The sequence below is a fragment of the Canis lupus genome, chromosome 3 (assembly GCF_048164855.1).
Source record: "Canis lupus baileyi chromosome 3, mCanLup2.hap1, whole genome shotgun sequence".
Lineage (NCBI taxonomy): Eukaryota > Metazoa > Chordata > Mammalia > Carnivora > Canidae > Canis > Canis lupus.
This window is the reverse complement of record NC_132840.1, coordinates 44,471,397-44,496,543: the sequence shown is the minus strand read 5'-3', so window position 1 is coordinate 44,496,543 and position 25,147 is coordinate 44,471,397. Positions and strand designations below refer to the sequence as shown.

The following is a 25,147-nucleotide window of genomic DNA, read 5'->3' as shown; positions in this document are numbered from 1 at the left end:
TATGAAAAAAATCTTCTATTAAAAAATGCACTGAAGGAAATTTCACAGATGAAACAAATGTGGGATGAAGGAGTCTAAGAAATCCATTACATATAGCTATGAAGTGTTTCTGCTAATAGTGAACTAGATTATTTCAACTAACCCTTTGCTTTAAAAAGGTTAAGTATCTCTTTACCTCCTTAATATCACCAAAGTGACCAGTTAGTAAGGAACTGACAAGCCAAAATCTAAAGAGAAGTGTCTCACCAGAGCTATATGATAAACACCAATGCTGATTTGCCCTGAGGACATTTGTCACAGTGAATAAATGTGAACATTAGTTTGATGGCCTTGTGAGTCAAGAGGAACTGCAATCAAAGCTCAGACATGCCGTGGTGGGAAGTCCAAAAGGAAAGTCCTCCCAAATTAAACTAGGACTTCATAGGGGTATTTGCTCAGAGTCGATGTAAAAGAGAAAGGAAAAAAACAAAACAAAATAGAAGAGCAGAGGGGGAATGTCCTTAATAGGTTGTGACCATCAGCCTGGATGTTTGAAAAAACAAAAAACAAAACTCAAATCACTCTAGAAATGTCCCAGTGACTCTACAAACCTGATAGAATCAAAAACAAATTCTCTGTAACTAAACACACCTTCTTCTTTAAACTTTAGGCTTTAAACTTGCCTACATGATGAGATGACCACAGGTGTTATACTATATGTTGGCAAACTGAATTTAAATAAAATAAGCAAATAAATAAAAAAAATAAATTTGCTTACAAATAATGTTTCAATGACAATGAGCAGCACACAATAAAAAAACAAATTAAGCACATTTCATGAATCTAATGCTGAGGGAAAGAAAGCCAGACCCATCTAAGTATATATTGTGCCGTGTCATTTATATGAAGACAAAACATTACTGATCATTGTTGTTAGAAGTTAGTGACTAGAAAAAAGCTGACTTGTGGGGTGCTAGTGAAATTCAGTGTCTTGATTTGGGTGCTAATTATGTGGTTGTGTTGAGTTTTATCAAGGTGTACCCTTATGTATATCATTTCTGTATGTGGGTATACTTTAATAAAAAGGTTTTTTTTTTTAAGTATGAAAAAGAACCATCAGAAAATAGCAATACTAGAAAAAAGATCTATGGAAATTTCACATATCTAAATGAGCAAAGAGGCAAAATAATTATTTTTACTGTATTCCAATAAATTTTTAAATGTTTGAAAATATCTGCAATATGGTAAGCAGACTTTAAATTGATCTTTTTTTTTTCCTTTAAATTGATCTTCAATGATGCCCACCCACTTGTGTTCCTGCCCTTGTACAATCCCTCCCCTTGTGTATGGACTAGACCTAATGAATATAATATGTAAAAGTGACGAGATGCCATGATTAAGCTGTAAAAATATTTTGACTTCTATCTAACCCTCTATTGGTCTGTCACTCTCTCTCAAAGTGCTTGCTCTAGAAAAAGTAAATTGCCATGTTATGAGTAACCCTAGGAAGAGGTACACATGGCAAGAAACTGATCTTTCTATATACTGGGCACCACCTTTCATTTGCACTCACTCAAAGTTCTTCATTTGCTTTAAAAATCTGATCTCTAGCACACAGCCCTATACCTATGGCACATTTACCACACCAACCAGAAGCTCAAGATCAGTTTCACCCAGTTGTAACTGGGTGTTATAGCCTAGAGATCTTTTTCAGTCTAGATCAGGAGTCACCAAACTGATTGGTGGGCCAAATCTAGCCCACTACCTGTACGTGTAAATAAAATGTTACTGGGACATGGCTACTTTTATTCATTATGCATTATCTATGGCAATTTTCACACTACCACAGCAGGGTTGAATCATTGTGACAGAGACTCAAAGCCCACAAAGCCAAACATATTTATTATCTGGCCTTTCACAGAAAGTTTGCTCACTATTTAGACGAGATTGATTCCATATTCTCAGTGCTTTAAGTGGTCAGTATAATTCTTTCTCTCATATGGTCATAGGCTGTATCTCTTACATTTGTGAATTTGTATCAAGTTGATGGCAATAATGATAGGTGGAACTCTACTTCCTCACTTCTAATCAAATGTCTTTCAATCAGATTCCTCAGCCAGCAATTTTATCAGTCTGTAACTACCAATATTCCAGTGACAGCATTTTTAAGGAATATATATAAATGCTTTCAGTTATTTATATTTAAAACTAAATTTAGAGTCAATGACTGATATTTTCTCATATACTAAAAAGTATCCAGGTAATTGAAATGAAAGACATGTTATGACTGAACTACTAATATGTAGTATTACCGATTACACAACATAAACTCTCTGGATAATGGCTAAATCCTCCATTTCAATCTAAACTACAGGACACCCAGCATGAGGCCACTAATAGTTGAGACATGGTTTACTAGTTTTCAAAAGCCTTCGCTGGATAATGTTCAAGAGGAGAGAAACTAACATTTGTTGATAACCTAATGTGCTTTTTACTAAGATAGGTACCTTATAGAGATTACCATATTTAATCATCACAATAGCCTATGAGGTATTATTACTGTCTCTGTACAGATTAATATACTCAATAGAGAGAGAGACAAACATGTCCCAAATGTCAGTCGGGATTTGCGACTTCTTTGTGAAGGACAATTCAACAACTCTCAAGGTGTCCCTGAAATAAATAAACTCAAAATTTGCAAGATACATTATATCCAGATTGTTATTCTAAAAAGTACATCATCAACCCCTGCCAAAACCAGACCCCGCTGTGCTGGTCATCACCTCTTTAGCTGCTGGCTTGTGAGGAATTTACTTCTGGGAAAAGAGTCTGGGATGATGGAAAGGGCAATCAGAGAACTCAGGAAAGCATACATTTACCAACTGGTATGAAAGCATTTCAATATTGTAACAACTGGTACAACTGTACCAGAGCCAATTTGCTGAAAAATAAATCTGTGGAATTCTTTACAACTCCAAATCTGCAATTCTGCAGAAGCATAACCAAGATAAATTACAGAAGCTATGCAATTGAGTAAGCAATCTGGGAGTGATATGCCCATTTTAGTTCTCAATGATTGGCTATGACTATTCGAATGTTAATTCAGTTCAACAGAAGATGGTAAATCAGTGCTTCTCAAATTTTTAACCCATTCTCCCGACAATGTGTTATCACGCTTCTCTATCACATACACACTGTCTGATGAACCATTTCATGCCAATAACTGGGATAGCTGTAGTCTCAGTGACCTAATTCTGAGTGTATTTGATAAGCAACAATTAAAAAATGCCCTGCATTATTCAATGGATATATATTGAGCTACTCATCAGCACTGCAGAGTTCAGCATGTGGAAAGGGTACCATAAAAATCAGATTTTAATGACTGAATATGTTTAGTCCTTCTACTTAATAAATGATTTAAACAAAAGGTGCACCATAATTTTACAATCTAAAACTATACAAAATATAAAGAAAATATCTTTCATTTTAATGATAAAACTTCATGTTATGTAAGCAGGCTATTCTTGGAAAATATTTAAGAATTGCATAGAGAAAAAAATAAAATGCTAATTATTAAATATATGATAAAACACACATTTGAAGCAGCATCAGGGCACAGTTTTAACCACAATTATAAGATTATGTGTACTTGATTTACTTCTCAACCCTAGATTTAAAAAGCCTCTTTTTACAAATACAGATTTTGCAAAAACAATCCAAGCATCTCTCATGGTATAATTTTCATTCCTTTTTTGATTTATAATGAAAAATTTATTTCATACATAATCACAAACTGAGATTAGTAAAGTGGTATTATAATAAAAAGAAGCTATAATTATATGTAGAGCAGAGCAATAAGAATATCTCCTGTCATATATACATATATAATTCCTTTAGGTACTCTGACACAATTGTGCTTTTCTAAATGGAAACATATTGATGCACACCAAATAGTTTTAAAAACAGCAGATCATAGGCAGTAATTTTGTTTTCCCTTGACATTAATAAAAATGTATTTCATTCCTCCCTCAATAGGCTCCTTCCAATCTTAACAGGTTGAAAATATTTTCACTGTTGAAAAGGCCTCATCTTGCTACCCAAAGGAAAACAAATTCTCAAAATGTCAATAGCCTTAGTTATTCCACAAACAACTAACATTTTAGTAACAGGAAATTATGTTGGAATAATCAGAAAATAAAATTTAGACTTGACATTAATTGCAAGACTACTCACCACTCCTGGCTTACGGTTGTAATAGCGATGCTTGGAAGTGTCATCAAAGGCAGCGTAGTGGGTCTGGAAATGCCATCTCCCTCAGGAGTCCTTGCTCTCTCACTCTGTCTTTGGGCCAGTGGCGGTAGCTGTAAGTTTCCTGAGCAACACCTTCTCCCTCTCCAGAGGTCAATCCCAAGTGTGTTACTAGAAGAACTATAGGATTTACTCAAGCTACATTCCAAATAATCTTTAACATTCTGGAGGGACCACAGAGAAAGAAAAAAGAAGAAAAAGAAAATGAAATTCAAATGTTTAAAATGATGTACAGTGGAGTGAAATAAGAATCCAAATGATCAAGTCATCAGTCATAAAGTCCTGATCTTCACAATCAGAATCTAACACTGACAAAACCTTGAGAGAAAACAAGAAGTGGGCAGGGTGGCTAAGTCTCAACTTTTGGATTAAACATATCAGTTGCATATTCTTGGTTAGTTTTAGGATCCCAGTTATAGGCTACTAATGATAGCATGTGAGTTAGAGAATTTTCTATCTTCTTTCTCTTTCTTTCTTCTCTTCCTTTTTTTTTAACTTGCAAAATGAAAGCTTATAATTGAACATATATTTTGGAAATCATTGTTACCATTCTGCAACATGGGAAAAAACTGTATTAGTTAAGGCATATACTCTCTTGTTCAGTGTTTTAAAACAAAAATATTTTCTATCTTAGGACAGAAAGATGTTGATAATTATGGGTAACTGACTATCTGTTCCCATAAAAGACCTCCTCAGAGTTGAAGAGTTGAAGTTTTTTTTCCCTCTCTCTCTCTCTCTCTCTTTTTGTTGTTGGTAAAATTCTATAAGAGCTCAGAAAAAGAAGAGCACACTTTATCCAACCCTGAACTGAACTGCATGTGTTCAGTACATACCCTAATGCTGACATGAATGAACTACTTGTTAGAAGATAAAGACATTGTTTTATAACCACTGATAAGAGTTATTCATTCTTCCTGTATCTCTTAGTGACTGTGGTTCCTGGAACTGCTGGGAGAGGGAGCCCCAAATGAACCACTGTCTATGTACCATTCATACCAGCTCAAAGACAGAAAATGTCATAGCACGGCAAATACCCACGGATAGCAACTTGGAGTTAAAAAAATTTAACTGTCACCCTCTATTCTATTCTTATCTTAATATGGAATAATGGAAGTCCTGTCACCAGACCAAGGTGCCTCACCTGAAAGTCATTCTGTGGCCCTAAAAAGACACGGCCTTCCTGCTAGCCTTTCAGAATAGATTTAGAAGAACCTGGGAATAGACCTCCAAAGGTTTAAACAACAGAAGTTCTCTATCGCCCACTCCACGTATTCCTATCCTAGTTTATACAAGAACAATTCAAGTTTCAAGGTCTACCTGGGTTCATGCAACAAATATTTGTTGCCCATCTATTATAGTTTTGCACTGTGCTATTTAAGAAGGATACAACAGCAAAAGAAAGCATAGTATCTATGCTCAAAGAAACCTCTATTCTAGTGATTATGCTTCTCTGATCCACACAAGACATTTTGATGAAGGAAATTTGGGTATGAATAGGCCTGACAATTTTCAGGGGCCCCACTCTTTTTACATGAAATGGGATACCATCACATTAATAAAACAGAATACACAAAGTCTTGCTGAAGAGATTCAAAAACAATTAAAAGCCAGAATTCATGACTATAAGTCAGACTGTTCTAAATATTCATATAAAGAAAGTACTGGTTATCTGGAAAGCAAGTCATGAGTATATACTTTACCTATGCAAGAGACTTTGTACCAGAGAACAGAAATAAGGATATCATTTAGCTAAACCACCAACCAGTATAGACTCCTTAATAAAGTTATTGGATATTTTTCTCTTTTAGAAAAATGAAGTATTATCAACTAGGTTTAATTGTCATAAATGAACTAAATGGGTACTTATTCGACATTTGCTGTTTGAAAGGTAACAAAGTCCCACCTACCACAAAATATCTCCCACACTGATTTGTCAACAGGCTTAAATTACAAATCCGAAGTCATTCTTTGAGTTAAAAGAACTTGTTTTAAAGATCCCAGTAGGGACGCCTGGGTGGCTAAGCCATTTGGTGCCTTCCTTCGGCCCAGGGCGTGATCCTGGAGTCCCAGGATCCAGTCCCAGAATAGAGTCCCACACTCCCTGCATGGAGCCTGCTTCTCCCTCTGCCTGTGTCTCTGTCTCTCTCTCTGTGTCTCTCATGAATAAATAAATTTTTAAAAAGATCCCAGTTAATGTGAAAGTGCATTGTCACAAAAGAACATAATGGGGTGGCTTTTTAGAAATTAAGTTAAATACTGGAAACATTAATATTATATTACAAATACTCATTAACCCATGTGGAGCTTTTCATAATTATCTCAAACTCTCTCATACTCATATCTGTACAGCATTCCCCCCAAATCACTAGCATCCTCAAGGGAACAACCTAATTCAGTCAATTCTCAATTACTGAATTTGAGATCTTAGACTTATAGTCCTATTTTAACTAGCCTGATTCTGGCTGACTACCCACTCATCAGATTAAAGATCTGGGGAAAATGAACATTAATTTGAATGTTACTTCTAGAAATCGCAAATTTTAAAATGTATTATACTGCCCCAAATTCACCCAATATCTCTATAATCCCAAGGGAAATAACCCAGTTTGGGATTATCCTCATGCTCCTGGATAGCTATTTAAAAAATCAATATTTTTGCCAATATAACTCCAAAAGGTTATCACAAAAGAGAAGCTAGTGTGAAACCCTGCACCTAAGTGGGAAAACTCTGCAGGGAGGAAGGGAAGGAGATACCAGGGGTACTCTGTCCTAGCTCCAAATTAAAACTAATCCAAGTAGGACCACTTAAATGCACAGTTGAGGCATAGCAGTGCCTAAGTAGTTATGACTTTGTTGCCACTGCTGTTGTTTTATGTTGCCTTGGTTAAGTATATCCCAGCCCTTTTTCGAGCTTGCTCCAACTATTGGATTCTGACTAAACTCCTGGTAAGGAAATGTGTTTGGATATTTCCAAGGACATCTAGTGTGCTTGGGTACAATTCAATCTGGACCATAAGCCAGAGCTTTTCAAACCTTATAAAACTGGAAATGGAAATTATGGAAAGCATCAAGTGACACTAGGGTTACTAGGAAGACTAAATATGTCATGAGGTTCCATGAGACAATAATAAAAGTAATTTTGCCTTTGAAAAACATAGTTTTATCATAGGCAATCGACATCTATTATGAGTAGTTTGCCCAGAGGTAAGTAATATATTTTACATATAAAATCGGTCCCTCTGTGTGTGTGTGTGTGTGTGTGTCTCCCATACACATATTTCCTGGTTCTTCTTTCTGACTCTCTTTAGCCATTTTCCCCTTTTCAACTCCTCCCCAAACCAGCAAGTCCCACCTCTTTAAGTTATCCTGTAATCCCTAGAGTTATGGGACACCTGGGTGGCTCAGTGGATGAGCATCTGCCTTTGGTTCAGGGTGTGATCCTGGAGTTCTGGGATAGAGTCCCACATCAGGCTCCCTGCATGGAGTCTGCTTCTCCCTCTGCCTATGTCTCTGCCTCTCTCTTTTTGTGTCTCTCATGAATGGATAAATACAATTTTTAATAAACAAATAAATAATAAATCCCTAGAATTATAATTAATTGCTATGTTCAGTACCTGAATAGTACTAATTTACTCCTGACTTCAGGGACTTAGCTCCCAGATGCAAAGCTTAATATATACTGTTCCAATGTCATTCATCATATTAATTCTCCCATTAAAGGTATTTGTGTACAACAAATAACTGTATATAAACACAGTAGTCACAGTTATTCATAAGTCACAGCTTATTCTGTCAGAGCTGAACACAGTGTCTTACATGCAGTAAAAGTCTTTGCAGAAGTCCTTCCCCTACCAGAAATATTCTTCTAGAAAGAAAAAGAAAGAAAGAAAGAAAGAAAGAAAGAAAGAAAGAAAGAAAGGAAGGAAGGAAGGAAGGAAGGAAGGAAGGAAGGAAGGAAGGAAGGAAAGAAAGAAAGAAAGAAAGAAAGAAAGAAAGAAAGAAAGAAAGAAAGAAAGAAAGACTCTTCCCTCTGATTTTCAGAGGGCTCACTTCCTCACTGCCCATATGTTCTGTCTATATGTCATTTCCTCACATTATCCCTCCATAAACACTCTATATTCTTACCATTCAAGCATTCTTTGTCCACTGACCAACTTCATTTTTCTGTATATATTTCATCATAGTTATGGTTATTTTATAATTTTCTATTGATTTTTTCCACCTCTTCTCTGGAATATAAGCTTCAAAGGGACAAGAACACTGTGCTACTGAATTTCTAGAACCTAACCAGCATTTGGAAGAACACAGGTGCTAAATTAATACTAAGTGAATATTTAAATCACTTAATAAATGCTGAATTAAAATAAAGGGATATATGATCAAATCTTCCTGACTTAAGGGTGAAATCTTACTTCAAGAGGATAGCATATAAAATGTAAAATCTGCTAAATTGCTCTTGTTGTGAGGAAAGAAGTATTGTGTGTAACAATAAGTATGAGCTTTCACACTGTACTCAAAGAGTGGAGGTGCATTGTGAAAAGTTCCAGGTCGCCACTGTCCACTAGAAATAAAGTGCAAGCCACAAATGAGAGCCAAATGTATTAAATTAAATTTTAAATTTTCTAGTAGCCTCATTAAAAAAGTAAAAAAGAAATAGGTGAAATCACTTTTTTTTAGTATAGTTGATGTGTTACATTATTTTAAGGTATAGGGTAAAATTACTTTTAATAGTATATTGTAAACTAGCACATCCAAAATATTGTCATTTCAAAATGTAATCTATATCAAAAACTATTAATGGCACACTTTACATTCTTTTCTATTTTTACTATTATATATTCACAATCCAAGATCTATTTTTACATATCTCCATTCACACTGGTGCTTAAGAGTCACATGAAGCTAGTACTACCATGTTGAACAGTGCAAACCTAGGTAACGATCACCCACTCTGATCGGCTTAATATTCTTTGAATGTGCTCTTCTTTCTTGGATTTTCTTTCTTGTATGCAAAACTCCCATCTTTTGTATTTTGACTGTGGCAACTAATTGCCTCAAGGGAGGATTCAGATTATTACGGTAAGGATGCAATGAAAAAGACAGAATGGTTGTCCATCTTTTATAGACAGAATGCATTGCTTAGTTTTATTCTCCCCCCCAAAAAAAATTTTTGGAGCATGCACTCTACAGATAGTATTAAGAGACAATCCCAAGCTTCTTTTATCTTAAGAAAAATTATTTATAAATTCCAGAAGTTTTCCTTTAGATGTCTGGAGCACAGCATGGAAATCTGAACATCGCTTTTTATCGTGTGTACTAAAACTTAGAATATGAGTTAAGGGAATTTCCCTTGTGGTCAGGGAACAGAGAAGGGGGAAATAAAGAAAGGAAATATTGTCATAGGTGATGATACTAGAACACTAATCTAGAGTAGAAATGACAAAGGGGTGCATTTTGCAGGGCAAGAGCCTCGTAGCATAGCTAAGGCTTGTTCTGGACTTGTGGCTTCAAGATCTCACAAGCACTTACAGGGATACAGTAAGAAGCTGAGAATTAGCCTCAGCTTGTTTGCTAAGAGATTTGCTTCAGCATGAGGCAAAGTGAACAGAAGTCTGTGGGGTGAGCAGACTGAGGGTAAGGGCTAGGGAGAAAGCAAAGCTTTTAAACAACCAGAGCCCCCCTGAGAGGTTAGGTGGAGTCCATACAGTGGAGAAGAAGGTCAAACTCACAGTATACTAAGAAGGTATGCTGCTCACGGTGAGAGCAATCATTACCTGGTGCTCCTGTCACATGCCTAAGCAACACGACCAAGGACAGAGACTTGACAACCAAAGACCTGGGGGAATGAGCTGTTCCTCAACTCAGTAACAGGAGATGTGCATGGAAAAGAGGCAATACAGGATAAGGACAATACCACACATCTGTTACCACAATGTTAATAACTAGTGTTAAATCCCTTTGTCCAATGCCATGCAATTCAAGGGGAGGAGTTAGAACTGGGAGGAATCCCAAAAGACGGAGCATTTATTTACCCAAAAGACAGAATTTTATATAAACTGCCAAGTTCAAGTTCCTCCCAGCCCCTCCCCCATCTGTTGAACTAGGAGTTTAACAACAAGATGAGTTATTACAGAAATGAAAATTACTTCTTTTTCCAACCTCCCTCCCTTCCTTCTGCACATCAGATTAGTGGCATATGATTTTTGGCTCAATTACAAACAGAAACAGTAAAAACTGGACAATTAAAGACACACTAATAGGGGACTGGTCAATTGAAAACAAAGGAGAGAATTAATCTCAGTTGCTCAAGATGCAAAGTTATGAGATGAGGAGTTTACAGACCTTCAGATGACCTGGCACAGGGTTTCTAAAAGAATACATATATCTAAACACCCTGGGATCTTGCTAAAATATAGTCTGATTTGTTGGTCTAAGACATAGCTTAAGATTCTGTGTTTCTAATAAACACTTAGGGAATGCTGCTGCTCTGAGGATAACACTGGAGTAGCCAAGACCTACAGGATGTACATCACAAGCTTCTTAGGAGCAGTCGTCAAAGACCCCACCATAAGACATGACTCTCAAGAATTAGCTGTCCCTGGGTAAAGACAGGAAAGAGAGTCATCAGGGAACTGATAAGGCAAGTAATGCAGAAAGAGGAGCTTCTAAGAGCCAGAATGTAGGCATCCATCAGAGATTGGAGGTTTTGTGAATGAAACCATAAAACTCAACCTGAGACCATCTCCAAGCTGCAGAGAGGGCAGTGTTCCTGCTGTCTAAATTCCAGAATTCTGGATCTAGGTTCTGGTGATGCCTGGGTCACAGGAACAACTAGTGACAAAACGATGGTGTTCAACAACCTTGCCTGCCCTTTGGATAAAATTATGGAGCAACTTCTTCACTGAGGAGACAAAACATGGGTGGAATCGAGCAACTCTGACTTTTGGAACTTACATCATCAGCTGTCACTGCCATCACACTCCTGCTTTTCTTCATTATAGAGGTGAAAGTATCCCCCTCTTAGGATGTCTGTTGTTCAGCACGTTTTGCTGACAATTTTTAAGACCTATGGGGGAGAAAAAAGAGACACATACACAAAAAAGAGTTCAGTTTCCTTAGTTGAATACAAACACATGGTTTATCTGTATTCTTCAGACTAATATTTGAATGGATACAATGTACATGTATAAGTAAATATGACAATTTCCCACGCCAATTTTTCAATCTTATATGTGAGAAAAGAGGTTCACAAAATACAAAAATCCCAAGAAATCAGTGCAAAGCTTCTCAGGGGGAGAGAACAGAATAGAGGGCGACACTTAGGCTCCCAAGTAATGAATGATCACTAAGAATATTGAAATAATACATACTTGTGAAGAGCTTTATACTTTCTCATTCAATATTTCATTTAATCCCCATAACAGTCTGTGAGATTATTTCCATTTTTTTCCTAATGAGGAAATAAATGATCAGAAAAATAATTGGACCAAGATAACACAGTTAAAATATGGCAGATTTAGAATCTTTTTCTTTTTGGTGGATTTAGAATTTAAGGAACTCATAGCTTTGATATTATGGTCAAAAAAGAAAAAGAAGGAAAAACAAACCAATACAGAAAATATATATGGCCACAAAAATCTTAATTTCAATTTGCCATCAATTTAAATCTCCTATACATATGTGCATATATATATGTGCATATATATGTGTGTGTATATATATATGCACATATGAAATATTTATCACAGAAAATTTTAGTTAGAGAGAGCTAGAATTACCTGGTCAAAATCACAAACCTGGCCATTTTGAAAAAGAAGTGTTGCAATTTATGAAATCTGTTTTGTGTAGATAATTGGAAGCCACTTCAGAAATAAAGAACCTCAATAATGTTAATAACCTGGTTGTGCAACTCCAGAGAAAAACTATTCTCTTGTTTTTAAAACCCAGGGGTCCAAATTTAAAGTTTAGGCATCCAATAGTCTACAAGAGAATATAAAGAATTCTGTTTGCAGGATTGAACTGGAAAAGATATACTACCGAAATCACCAAATCCAAGAAGCATTAGTCCATATGGTGGTTTCTCACAATCTTGGTAAAAAAAGGGTCCTGCATCATGGCTGAGCTCAAGAAGCTTCTATGTTTCCTCACTCTGTACATTTAAACTCTCAATACATGCCTGATTTGAAATGTCTGCTTCTCGAACATGAAGATATATATAGATTAAGAGCGTGATGGAATTGTAGCTATGTGACTAGGAATACTAAGTAGTGGCATTGTACCATCACCCAGGAAACCAGGGTTGAATTTCGAACACATAATTTGACTATATTATGCAAAAGTTGGCAGCAGAACTGACAGGGTGGATAAGAGAGTGGGGTAGGGAGAAACTTTGCCTTTGTAAGTGTTCTAGGGAAAGAATCCATCCCATACGCTTTTCAGGGAGTTGATTTAATATACCAAGGAAAAGAATTTTTTCAGTATACACCAAGGAATGATTGAACTTTACTAAGGCTGACCAAACCGGAGTAGCCAGAATTTTAGAGCTTTTATTCAAAGGTTTCTTGACATCTAACAAAAGTAGGCAAATAACATTTTCTCACAAAGTGATCTCCAACCTTGAGTGCTTCCATAAGGTAGACTCTGAAAAAAAAGTTTATGCTCCTAAATTAAAAAAAAAAGAGTCAAAATTTAAGTTTTACATTCAAGATAAAGGATTGGATATTTCCAGTGATTATAATTTTGTAAAAATAAAAGTATGGAAAAATACGAAAGAAGCTGTGTAAAATGGTAACAGTGAACATCATGTAAACGTTCTATGAGAGGCTTTTCTTTTTCTCTATGTTTTCTAAATTTTTTGTGATGTATTATTTAATGAACTAAAAGCTGATCTTATATATATTTTATTATATATTATAATTATTATATATATGTTAATATGTTTTAGTATACATTATTTTATACTATATTACATATAATATATTAATGTGTATATATACATACAATAAGGACCCACAAAATGCATAAGAATATTAACTTATTTTAAAGTTATTTTATTTCTACAAAACTTAGTCTGCCATATATTTGGGAGACTATCTTTTTGTGAAGTAAATGATACCTACTTATCTTGGATGAAGAAACTAAGAACAGTGACAGGGTAGGATTTAAATCTTAGGCCACAGCTAGATGATAAATTATACGGTCTCTTAAATAACTATTAGGAAAGTTCCAAATGAATTTGAACAGTTAATAAAATATATGCAGCATTATGTCATACAATGGTGCAAACACATGTAAGTGATAAGTTTGGCATCAGTACTATCAAGATGCGGGGTGCCTGGTTGACTCAATCGGTAAAGCATCCAACTATTGATTTTGACTCAGATCATGGACTCAGCATCGTGAGATTGAGCCCCTCATCAGGCTCCATGCTCAGCATGAGATTCTCTCTTCCCCCTCCCTCAGTCCTCGCCACCCCCCTCTTTCTCTCAAAAATAAATAAATAAATAAAGGATTATCAAGATGCAAATGTTATGTGCAGTCAATTAAAAAAAAACAATAATTAGTAGAGTGTGGATCTGGAAAGAAAATAAGAACACCAAAGTGATCTCTAACAAATGGCTTCATATACTAAATTAGTGGGAAAAATCTATGAGGCAAAAGTTTACTTTTTATCTTACATTCATTTTGCTTGGTAAGAACTATACTTAAAAACAGGATAAAACACTGCAACTAGAGTAGAAATTTCTAAGCTATCTTCAGCAAGGAGGGACAACGATCAAGTTTTCCCAGCAGAAATAAAGACCTTAACAATACCTTCTCAGGCTTACACAAAGTATGATGGGATCCAGATGAAGCTCAATGTATACTTCGGTTGCTTTCATATCTTGGCTATTACACATAATCCTGCAATAAATATGGGGTCCACTCAAAGACAAATAGATAAGGAAGATGTGGTATGCATAGACCATAGAAAAAGGGTGAGATCTTGCCATTTGTGACAACATGGGTAGACTTGGCGGGTATTATGCTAAGTGAGATAAGTCAGACTGAGAAAGACAAATGCCATATGATTTCACTCATATGTGGAATCTAAAAAACAAGACAAATGAATAAGAAAACAAGCAAAAAGCAGATTCAGATTTATAAACACTGAGAACAAACCAATGGTTGCCAGAGGGAAGGAGGGTACAGGAATGGACAACACGGGTGAAGGGGAATGGGAGATATAAGATTTCAGTTATGGAATGAATAAGTTATGGGAATAAAAGGCACAGTATAGAGAAAATAGTCAATGATATTATAAAAGCATTATATGGTGACAGATGGTAGCTATACTTGTGATGAGACAGCATACATATACAGAAGCTGAATCATTATACTGTACACCTGAAAATAATATCACATTGTGTGTCAACTACATTCAAATACAAAAAAGTATTTTAAAAAAATGCTCAAAGCAAATCTGGCCCCCAAGAACTTTAGGTCTAGTTTGGAAGGAAAAATTTACACATATTAAATATTTACTTGGTAGATCATAGCTGCTCAAAAATATTTATAAAATTAGTATATCAAAGAAAATAATTAAATGCTAAAATCCTATGTGTAGATTCAACACTTCTTTGAAATGAAGTTGTTGGTGCTGGGTTTCAGGGAAGGCTTTGAGAAGGAAATGAGGTTTCTTTTTTAGCCTTAAATAATAAGTAGGATTTGTTTAGTGGAGATTATGAAGAACAACATGGTGTGCAAAAATATGGAATGGAATTTGATATACTAAGAGTATGATACATGCAGAAGGATGCTATGCTAAGGAAATTTATGACAGGCAGAAAGACAAAATGTTCCTGGGTAACATCAGTAGATTTTCTGGCAAGCAAGAGTACTTTTAAGAGGTCTAAGCCATGGAAATAAACTTATATTTTATGACATTTTGAGTGTGAGAGCTTACTGGATAAATTTATGTACCTTTAACTGAGAGTATGTCCTGGCTAGGAAAAGCGGGATCTCAAGTTATAAGACAGATTTCCAAATGTTATATATTAAAAATATTTTTACTTTTATACTCAGAAATAAAACACAACATCTGTTATATAAAAGACAAAAAAGGGATAGGAGAGATATTTTCTGTATAGTCCTCATTTTCCAATAGAGATCCACCCCTCCATCTTTTCCATCCTGGACACAGTCCACGGGCTTTCTAGCCCTCTGGCTCCTGTTCAACCAAGGAGAAACAGAGGCAGTAGACGAGAGGGCAAGAGGATAGAGAGGTCCCTCTCTGCCGGCCATGGTGTAGCAATGGTTAAAGTCTTCTACTCTAGGTCACAGCCAGGCACCAGTCTTTGAAGGTCCCTAGGTTCCATTAACTAATGTCTTCACTTGACACTTCAGATGTAGGCTAGCCCTGTGCTGTTTCATCGTACCTTTCTGTTTATCTTCAACCTTGCCCACATCTTTTGTAAATAGTGCCTCATTAAGTGGTACCTTTCTGTCACCCCTTTGAGAACACAAACTATTTCCTGCTGGGATCCTGACTTACAACAGATTTGCTCCAAAAACTTTACAAAGCCAGATGGCAATTTTGAAATATCCCTGCTCAGTGCCTAGTACAGTGACAGACACAAAGCAAGCTCTCAATAAATAATTGCTCAAAGAATGAATGAATAAATGCAGTTGGAGTTTTAAAATGGTTTTATGGCTTTTAGAAAAGAAGGTCAGGCATTATCTCAAGTTGCTATTGTAAGGCAGAAACAGTTTTATGTCTTCACTCTTTGATGGCAATAGTGATTCTATTTGGGAATTCTGAGAAAGGTTATAATGTGCTAATATATTACTTTACAATATTATATACAATATATGATATAATTGAATATATTATAGTATTATGATATATAATATGTCATATATATGACTATATATATATATATATATATATAGGAGAATAGGAGATTACAAATCATTTTATTGTTGATTGTTAGTGTCAGTTGCCTTTCATTCAGGCTAACAGAGATTGACAAGTTATGCCAGTTTAAGCACCATACATTTATGATTTGAAATATGCTTCATAAGAGCAGCCAACCAAAGGAGGTAGGCACATAATAGCGACAGGTGAGGAAATCACATCTTGGAATAGCAATGAAATATGCTTAAAGTCACACCCTCTGCTGGTTCAGATCAGAATGTTCTGGTTCTAAAGCAAAGCCTCTTAACCTATCCCTATGCAGCTGATTGGGTCTTATTCACATCTTTTCAGGGTAGTAGTAAATGAAGTGATTTGTACTTCATTTTCTGATGTTGGAAATACAAGTTAAGTTAATCAGCTTTCTGGAACCATGCTCCCTAATCTTTTTACCTTTTAAAAAATACTGAAGTCTTAAGTGATTCAAATTTAAGGCAAATATAGGCAAGAGAAGAGATCAAGTTCTCTTCATTTGAGATTATTCTTCCATTAGCAAAATTTGCTTCTCAATACATAGAACACCATATGCTTCATTAAAACAAAATATTTCTAAGAATTTCTAAGGTGATGAGTAAGTATGATGACTACAAATTCCATTTCTGGCATATTTTAATAGTTTTCCTATGGTTTTACATTTCACCATCTAAAAGATGCTTTTAAACTTATGTTACTCATTCATAACATTCTCTTATGTTCGAAGACTACAGTATTCTTTAATAATTTCACCTATCCTTCTTCCTCCTCTCGCCACAGAGATTTAAAAGCTAAAATGAGGGAAGGGATCCTGCCTGCTGTAGCACTAAGTATGAATTTCTCTTTTGACAGGTTATAGCTTTCAATACTAGTAATCCTTGGTTGATAAAAATTTCAATGACTAATGATAATCATTTTAAAATTCCACACCATGGACACATGCTATATCAAACCATGAAGAAATGAGAAAAATAAGGTAATATTTTTGAGTTTTTAAGAAAACTTTTTCCAATTTAAAGATTACCCTTTATTCTGAGATGATGTCCAAAATTTTAATTTTTATTTGTGTAATTGATTTACTAAACAATCTGAACTCAGTAGGGTACAGATATGTACTAGCTTTAATTATTCTCCAGTAACTGCTTTCCATCTGCAATGTCAAATCCATTTTCTCTTCTTTAACAACAGTTCAGACTGATTCCATTACTGCAGCTTATATGTGCTTTAAATCACATCTCTCTTTTCCAGCTCAATGGCCAGCCTCTGTTGGACCACTCAGTGGCAGTGGTTAGGACTTGAGTGGACAGAGGGAATGGTCTACTCTTTTATTTTAGGTTCTAGTTTTATTTTAGGTTCTAGTTCTTTCCACATTGCAGCAGAGAGGAAGAATTAATGAAAAGGAGCAAAAGTCTTTTTACTTAACTGGGCATTTAATTGCAGCTCTATTGAGTGCCGCTATTTTTCCAACAAAAAAATCCCTCTCTATAGGGTGTCCAAATGCTCACTCTCTTCTTAGGGGTAAATAGGAGTTTTCTTATTGGGAAAATAAACATTCTAGTCTCATCAGCTCCCATACTTATTGATACACATTGAAACTCTTGCTGGTAGGACTACCTTGTGCAAAAGTCTACTATCTTGATTGAAGTACTGACAAGATGGCTCAGGCCACAGTATCTTTTTTTTTTTTTTTAAGATTTTATTTATTTATTCGTGAAAGAAAATTCTTTCACACAGAGAGGCAGAGACATAGGCAGAGGGAGAAGCAGGCTCGTTGCAAGGAGCCTGATGTGGAATTTGATCCAGAATCCCAGGATCATGCCCTGAGCCAAAGGCAGACACTTAACCACTGAGTCACCCAGGCATCTCTGCCACAATGCTCTTGATGCCAAATAAGCTCCAGCATCCCTGTCACGTGGTGATGAGAGTATAGGATGCTCTGCTACTATCTCTTCCCTCTGCCCTGCTCTCTCTCTCCATTTCTCTTTCTCCATTGCTCAAGAAGTCATAAAGAGATTAGAAAGTATTCTGCATAAGTGATCAATGGAGAAATGAGATACTATGTCAGTTATTTATAAATATCTTGCAGCCCCAAGCCAATCATTCTAAATCCTGTTCTGTGATGTTGAGGCAGAGACTTTGCAAACTACATTTACAGATTCTTTTGCTAGCTGGCCTCCTTTAAGTGATGACTATGGGAATCAGTAGTAGGAAGCTGTAAGAGAGCTGAGGAAAAGGTACTTTCTTCCTCCTTCCAAGAGTAGAAATAACTTTGCCACTCCATTCTGGCAAATTCAGAACCATCCACACAATATCCCCATCAAATGTCTGCTCACTAGTTTCAAAGTGACCCCTTGGTGGTACCAGCTTTTATGGTAGTGAATCCTCTTTTACATGCCTAGATCTCATAAAACCATTTCGTCCACTTCCCTAGGAATGGAAGTCTCTTCATTATTCTTTGGGTTACCTGGCAGACCTCTTTTCATTTTCATCATTCAATACTTGCATAATAAATCTCTTGTATTAAATCCCTAACTAGAATCTAAGGGATACAGAAGCTAACCTTCCTTTTGTGGAAGATACCCCTGATCTCTACAAATAGTTTTTCATCTCTAGTAGGCCAATAACTCGCTTCTCCAAAACCTCTCCACAGCCATTCTCTCCCCACCCAGAGTGGTTATATGGGCATTGGGAGGTTGCTGGAGTAATCCAACTGCTACTTCTCACAAGGAGTTGCCTAACCACTTTTGTATACAGCTCTCTGTAGAGAATATCAGATATTTTGATGGTTTTAGTCCTCTCTTCTGGATTATAGTTGCTATTTGTAGCTTAACAGGAAAACTCCTACTCATCGTTCTTTCAGATGTTAAAATTTCCTTCCATGAGATGATAATAATGTATGGGGCATGAGCATTTTTTTCTTTTGTTTCTCAGTGGCCTCAACTGAGAATATTTTTTTAAAGATTTTATTTATTCATTCATGACAGACACAGAGAGAGGGAGAGGCAGAGACACAGGCAGAGGGAGAAGCAGGCTCTATGCCAGGAGCCCAACGCGGGACTCGATCCCGGAACTCCAGGATCGCGCTCTGGGCCAAAGGCAGGCGCCAAACCGCTGAGCCACCCAGGGATCCCCTCAACTGAGAATATTAAACATTGGCAACTCTATCAGTCCTCTGATCCTTTGAAAATTTTACTGACTCATGACTCATAAAGTACAAATACCTAAGATCCTTTGTACCAGATCAGTTAATGTATTAACTTATTAAAATAAGTAGCATAAAGTCTAGCTCAAGAAAAGGAGGGTTTTCTGGTTTGGGCTAGCATCTTATATAGTGTGCATTTGGGGAAGAAATGCTAGACAAAGAGGAGTCTAAATTTCTGTCTCCTTTCAGAGGCACATTACCACCTCACTATAGTTATCCACTGTGAAAATTAACAAAGGTGATATAGGAACGAGTTAGGGGCAGATGGGGCTAGGCAGGGAAAGATAAGGGAATGGTCCAAAGTCAGGCTCCCAGGAATCTGTGGGCACCCATAAACCCCAAGGACACTGAGAGGTCCCAGAGTCAGAATCCTATTCATCCCAAGAAAACAGAGATAAGACATTTAAAACAGAATGAATAAATAAGTAAATAAATAAACCTGGCTCCCTAGCTCCAAAATGTTAGGGAATGTCTCCCTTTGATGGCTACTAATAAATCACAGAAACTCAGCAGACCACAAAGAAATAAGTCATCAAGTCCATTTTCAAACCAAGACTGCACAAGAATCTCAAGCCTGTGGGCTCCCTGGCTAGGTTCTCAATAAAAGACTACCATGAAAAGCCCTCAGTGGCAATCCTATCTGGATTCCTCTCACTTCTCAGAGCTTTCTCTGTATCTCTGCTTAATAAACTTCTGTTGCTTTGCTCACGCTCCATTGCCCATGAGATTCATTCTTTGACTACATGAGACAAGAACTTAGCTCTCCTGTATCAAAGGGAAACCTCACTAAAATGGAGTTGGGAGGCCAGATAGGGGAGCATAGAAAGGGGAAATAAGAAGACCATCAATTACACTCAAATGTCAGATAAGAAGACCATCAATTACAGACTCCAACTGAAGAATTATCATCAGGAGAAAATCATTAATTACAGTTCTCAATAGGGAAAGATGTACATTACATCTCCTATAAAAAATTGACTACCCCTGCAATTATGTCAGTAAGAAACTGTCATCAGCCTAAACTCTTGCTTTTCTCCAATGGACTTCTATTCAAAACAACCCCCTCCAACTTCCTCTTTCCTTATAAAATAATATTCCTTTCCTTTGCTTGTTTGACTTGACTCTGGTTTTGCCATAGCTTGCATGTCCTGAATTGCAATTCTCTGCTACTCCCAAATTTTTGATGATAGAATAACTTTCAATTTTTAGGTTAACACCACCTAACTCTGGACATTTGTAGGGGAAAAAATGTGTATGTAATAAGACATTTTCTGTGTAAAACTTCTTAAGACTCTAAGCACCCAACACTTAGATATAAGTATTTCTGGAGAGAAAATCAGTTTGTTTAATTAGGCAATAAGCATCAATGACTTTTGAGATATAAATTGAAGAGTATTAAGAATTAATATGAACTTAAACCATGAGTTTTAGCCTGAGAGAATAATAAGTAACAAAGAGATAATGGAATTCTTTTAATAGTCATCAGACTGCAAAGTAGCTAGGCTAAATGCTGCTCTGAGTAAAATGTGTCCCCTGAACAACCATTTAAAATCAATTTCTACTATAAAATGTGTTCTCTGTAAATTACTAATAGGATACAAACTTGAAATCAGTACACATGTTGACAGAAACGAAAAAATTCTTAGTATACAATTTGTTTGGATGAATGTTAATTTCCCACAATAACAGAACATGCAGAAAGTAACTAACAAACTATTCCCAGGTTTCTACTTGTATAAGTAATGCCTTACTGGTCGTCCACAAGATGGAGGCATAAGAAGATCCTGAACTCCTCCTCCCACAGACACATCAAACCAACAGCTACATATCGATGATCATTTGCTTCCAAAAAATATCTAAAAACTAGATGAACTGGGGGATCCCTGGGTGGCTCAGCGGTTTAGCACCTGCCTTTGACCCAGGGCATAATCCTGGAGTCCCGGGATCGAGTCCCACATCGGGCTCCCTGCATGGAGCCTGCTTCTCTCTCAGCCCACCGCCCCCCATCTCTCATGAATAAATAAATAAAATCTTAAAAAAAAAAAAAAACTAGGTGAACTGTTTCTCCATAGCAAGGGATAAAAAGACCATCCCCACTGCCTAAAGGTCTAACTTCCAATCAGCCCAAAACTAGGGGCTAAATGACTTCCTTGAATTTATTTTTTTAATTTATTTTATTTAAACTCAATTAATTAAAATATAGTGTATTATTAGTTTCAGAGGTAAAGTCTGGTGATTCATCAGTTGCTAATAACACCCAGTGCTCATTACATTACCTGTCGTCCTTAATGGCCATACCCAGTTACCCTATCCTCGCCACCTCCCTCCCCTCCAGCCACCCTCAATTTGTTTCCTATAGTTAAGAGTTTCTTATAAAAGTGCCCTTGACTTTAATGTGCCCACAGTCTTGTTTTCAGAGCAATGAATAAATGATTATTCATTCAACAATACCTAATGTGTCCTTGGCATGTGTCAGTATCACAGCACAGTGTCAAAAGTGCTATGACAGGAATAGACGTTGGGTTCATTAGGTGAACAAATGAGTGAAGGTCATCTCTACAAGCAAAAATTATAAAGAAAGCTTCATAGAGGAGGTTATAGTTCTTGTACAGGTACTGTAGCTAAGGAACAAAGAAAGGAGCCCTTCTACTCTCCTTCTATCTATTCTCCAAAGTGGCTTTTTTTTTTTTTTTAAGGTTTTATTTATTTATGCATGAGAGACACAGGCAGAGGGAGAAGCAGGCTCCTTTCAGGGAGCCCAATGTGAGACTCAATCCACGGACGCAGGATCATGCTTTGAGCTAAAAGCAGACACTCAACCACCGAGCTACCCAGGTGTCCCTCCAAAGTGATTTTTTTAAGTGCAGAATTCCTTATATTATTTCCCTGCATTACATTCTTCATGGCTTCCTGTTACATTTAGGATAATCCAAACCCTAATATGTCATACAAGTCCCTGCAGATATGGTCTCCCCTTGCCTTTGCAGTCTCACCTTCTTATATTGGCTTCCACCTGCTTCCTCAACCTAATCTCACATCACTGTTCCCTTTATCTCATTTAGCTTTAGCCAAATTGCATTTGGGGTTTACCCAACATGCCTTCCTTGCCTCAGGACTTTTCCTACACTGTAATACTTCCTCGATTTTGCCTGGCTCACTCATTCCTCAGCTTTCAGCTTAAATATCTTTCCTTCAGAAAAATCTTTACTGAATTACTCTGCTTGTCACAAGGTTTTACCACACCATTACTTTTTTCTTATTCACAGTATTTATCATAATTTTGTATTTATTTGTAAGAATGCATAGTTTTGTACCTTTCAGAAGCTCATAGTGAATATTGCTAGTCACTATATTCCTTGCCCCAAGCAAGAAATATTTACTCTAAAAAATTTTTTGAATGAATAAAATACATATGTTCTATGCCTCTCCCTGAAACACTAAAAGTGTGATAATCCAAGAGTAGCAGATAGGAGGGGGCAGGAGACTGAACCAGAATGCCTGATAAACTACAAATATCACCTCACAAATAACCAATATTGACAGAATATATGTTCTTACTCCTGTGATGGGAATACTAATAGCTGTGTGGTAAGCACTATCTGATAGCCTCTAAATATATTACTTCATATAATTCTCGTAACTACTCTTGTCTCCATTGCACATGTAAGAATTCTGAAGCACTGGAAGGATAAATGACTTGTCTAAGCAAACTCATCTAGCAAAGTACAGAGACAGGCTTCACACTGAGGCACTATGCCTCCAGAGTTCACACAATTAAGCTTTATCCCCCACTGCCTCTTGGAAGAGGCAAACAAGCATTATTATCAGAGAGCAAGAGCAAATGAAGATGGGTTAGGGCCATGATACAGAGGATACTTGGGAATAAAAGTGGAATTTCAGGACAAGAAAGAATTTCAGGACCAGATAATTCTTAAAATAATGAAACAAAAAAAGAGATTCTATTGTTTTCAGAACATACAGAGCCTATGAAAAGCTACTCTTTTATGTAATCTTATACAGATTTACGTTAAGTTGGAAAACTTAGACTATGTGTATAAAACATAACTAAAAAGGCCTCTATTTTATCTCATGCTTGAGCAAGAACTGACAAGTATTTTCTTTTTCTATCTTTGCTTCAATATCTAAAATTATTTTAAGTTAATACAGAAGACCCTTGATATTCATTCACAAGTGCTACATCCCCAGGCTTTTAAAAATTGTCCACCAGTATAATGCTTTTCAAACATGCTTCATGGGACATGTGGGAGATAGAAAGGCTTTTGATCAAGGTCTTTCTTTTAGGCCCAAAGACCCCAGACACTGATCATAAATTAATTCTTTTTCTTTCTTTAAGAAGACTGAAATCACAAAGTGCAGCAGTTCGTTATTGTCTTGAGCAAGTAAGCATACAAAACCCCCATGTGCTCCCTTCTCGGAAATATAAATACTATATCATAGACTTCCTATGAGGGAAATCCAAAAACTGTGAGGAATCTTCCCAGGACCTCAAATGAATTAATGGTATGACACTTGCTGATTTAACTGAATTAACTGGGTATGATTATTGCTCATTTAGAAGCAGACACTCAATTTAGGGCAAGTTGTCCCAGACCTCCTAAAAGATCAGGGATCCAAATCTAGGTGGATATATAAAGGAAAAAAAACCTCATAAACAGAAGGCTGCAACTAAATTTGGTGACACCAGAATGCTATATTACATTGTTTTGATATGGCATAAAAGAACATAAGTAAACATTTGCTATTGGTGTTTAAGTATCTTTATATTAAGAAACTATGATTTCCTTATTTTTAAAGATGCAAAATTAGGCCTCACTCTAAGAATGGACTCACTCATGAATTTAGCAAACATTTGATACATCTGATACATAAGAGGTGAGAACAGAAGGAGCAGGTATTAGAGAATAAAGAGGCTTGGCAGCCACAAAATCTCAATTTTTATATATTTCACATTCTGAGTCTCTTTGTAAGATTTTATTTGACAAGAGGTCCCCTTAAAAAGAAAAATTTAAAAACCACTACAGTACTCCCTATAACACCACCATAAATACCTTTTAATACTATAATATTCCTATAATACCCCCCCATAAAATGCCTTCGAACAGTGTTTGCAAACTTTATTCAAGTACCATTTTTGTAACTTTTGCCATATGTAATTCCCTCATCTTACAGATGAAACACAGAGCCCTTAAAAAGCTGATTTGGCATTCACCCAGTGAGTGGCATAAGTCGAACTAAAATTCCAGTAATCTGGCTCTAGTCCATTGTTTCTTCTCCCACTACAGTGCCTTCATGTGTTGTCTCTAAATTAAAGACTTTTGTTTTATTTTGTGTTGTTTTTGGCAAAGGCTTATTCATATATTAGAGAGCATGCTAACTCACATACACAAGGCTTCAGCACCAAGCAATTTACTTATGAATTCATATATTCACGTACTCAGGCATCCATGAATGCATTCATTTATACAACAACCATTCACTAAGCACTACTGAGAGCCATGTACTGTGTAGACACTGAGAAGACAAAGAGGAAAAGGCATGACTTCGATCCTCAAGGACTGCAGAGCCTCAGTAGAGTAGAGTGGGAATAGAGAGTTCATACCACTAATTATATGACAGAGATACTTTCAAGGTGCTGCAGCAGCACACAGGAAGGTTCCAGAAGTCTGCCTAGGAAGACCAGAAAAGACTTCACAGAGAAGGTAAATCTAAAT

General features: G+C 36.4%; 1 protein-coding gene across 3 annotated transcripts in view; it reads right to left on the bottom strand.

Annotated features, from left to right (window-relative positions):
* The window catches only part of PDE4B (phosphodiesterase 4B), a 541,893-nt gene that overhangs the window by 425,538 nt on the left and 91,208 nt on the right, over positions 1-25,147 (bottom strand). For 2 of the 3 annotated variants that reach the window (XM_072820651.1, XM_072820652.1), the window contains exons 2-3: positions 11,242-11,353; positions 4,213-4,451 (exon numbers count right to left, since the gene is read on the bottom strand). In XM_072820651.1, coding sequence (XP_072676752.1) covers positions 4,213-4,451; positions 11,242-11,283 — 281 coding nt within the window. In that variant the 5' untranslated portion in view covers positions 11,284-11,353. Of the gene's footprint in view, positions 1-4,212; positions 4,452-11,241; positions 11,354-25,147 lie in introns of those variants that run through there. The other variant, XM_072820655.1, reaches the window with a different exon arrangement.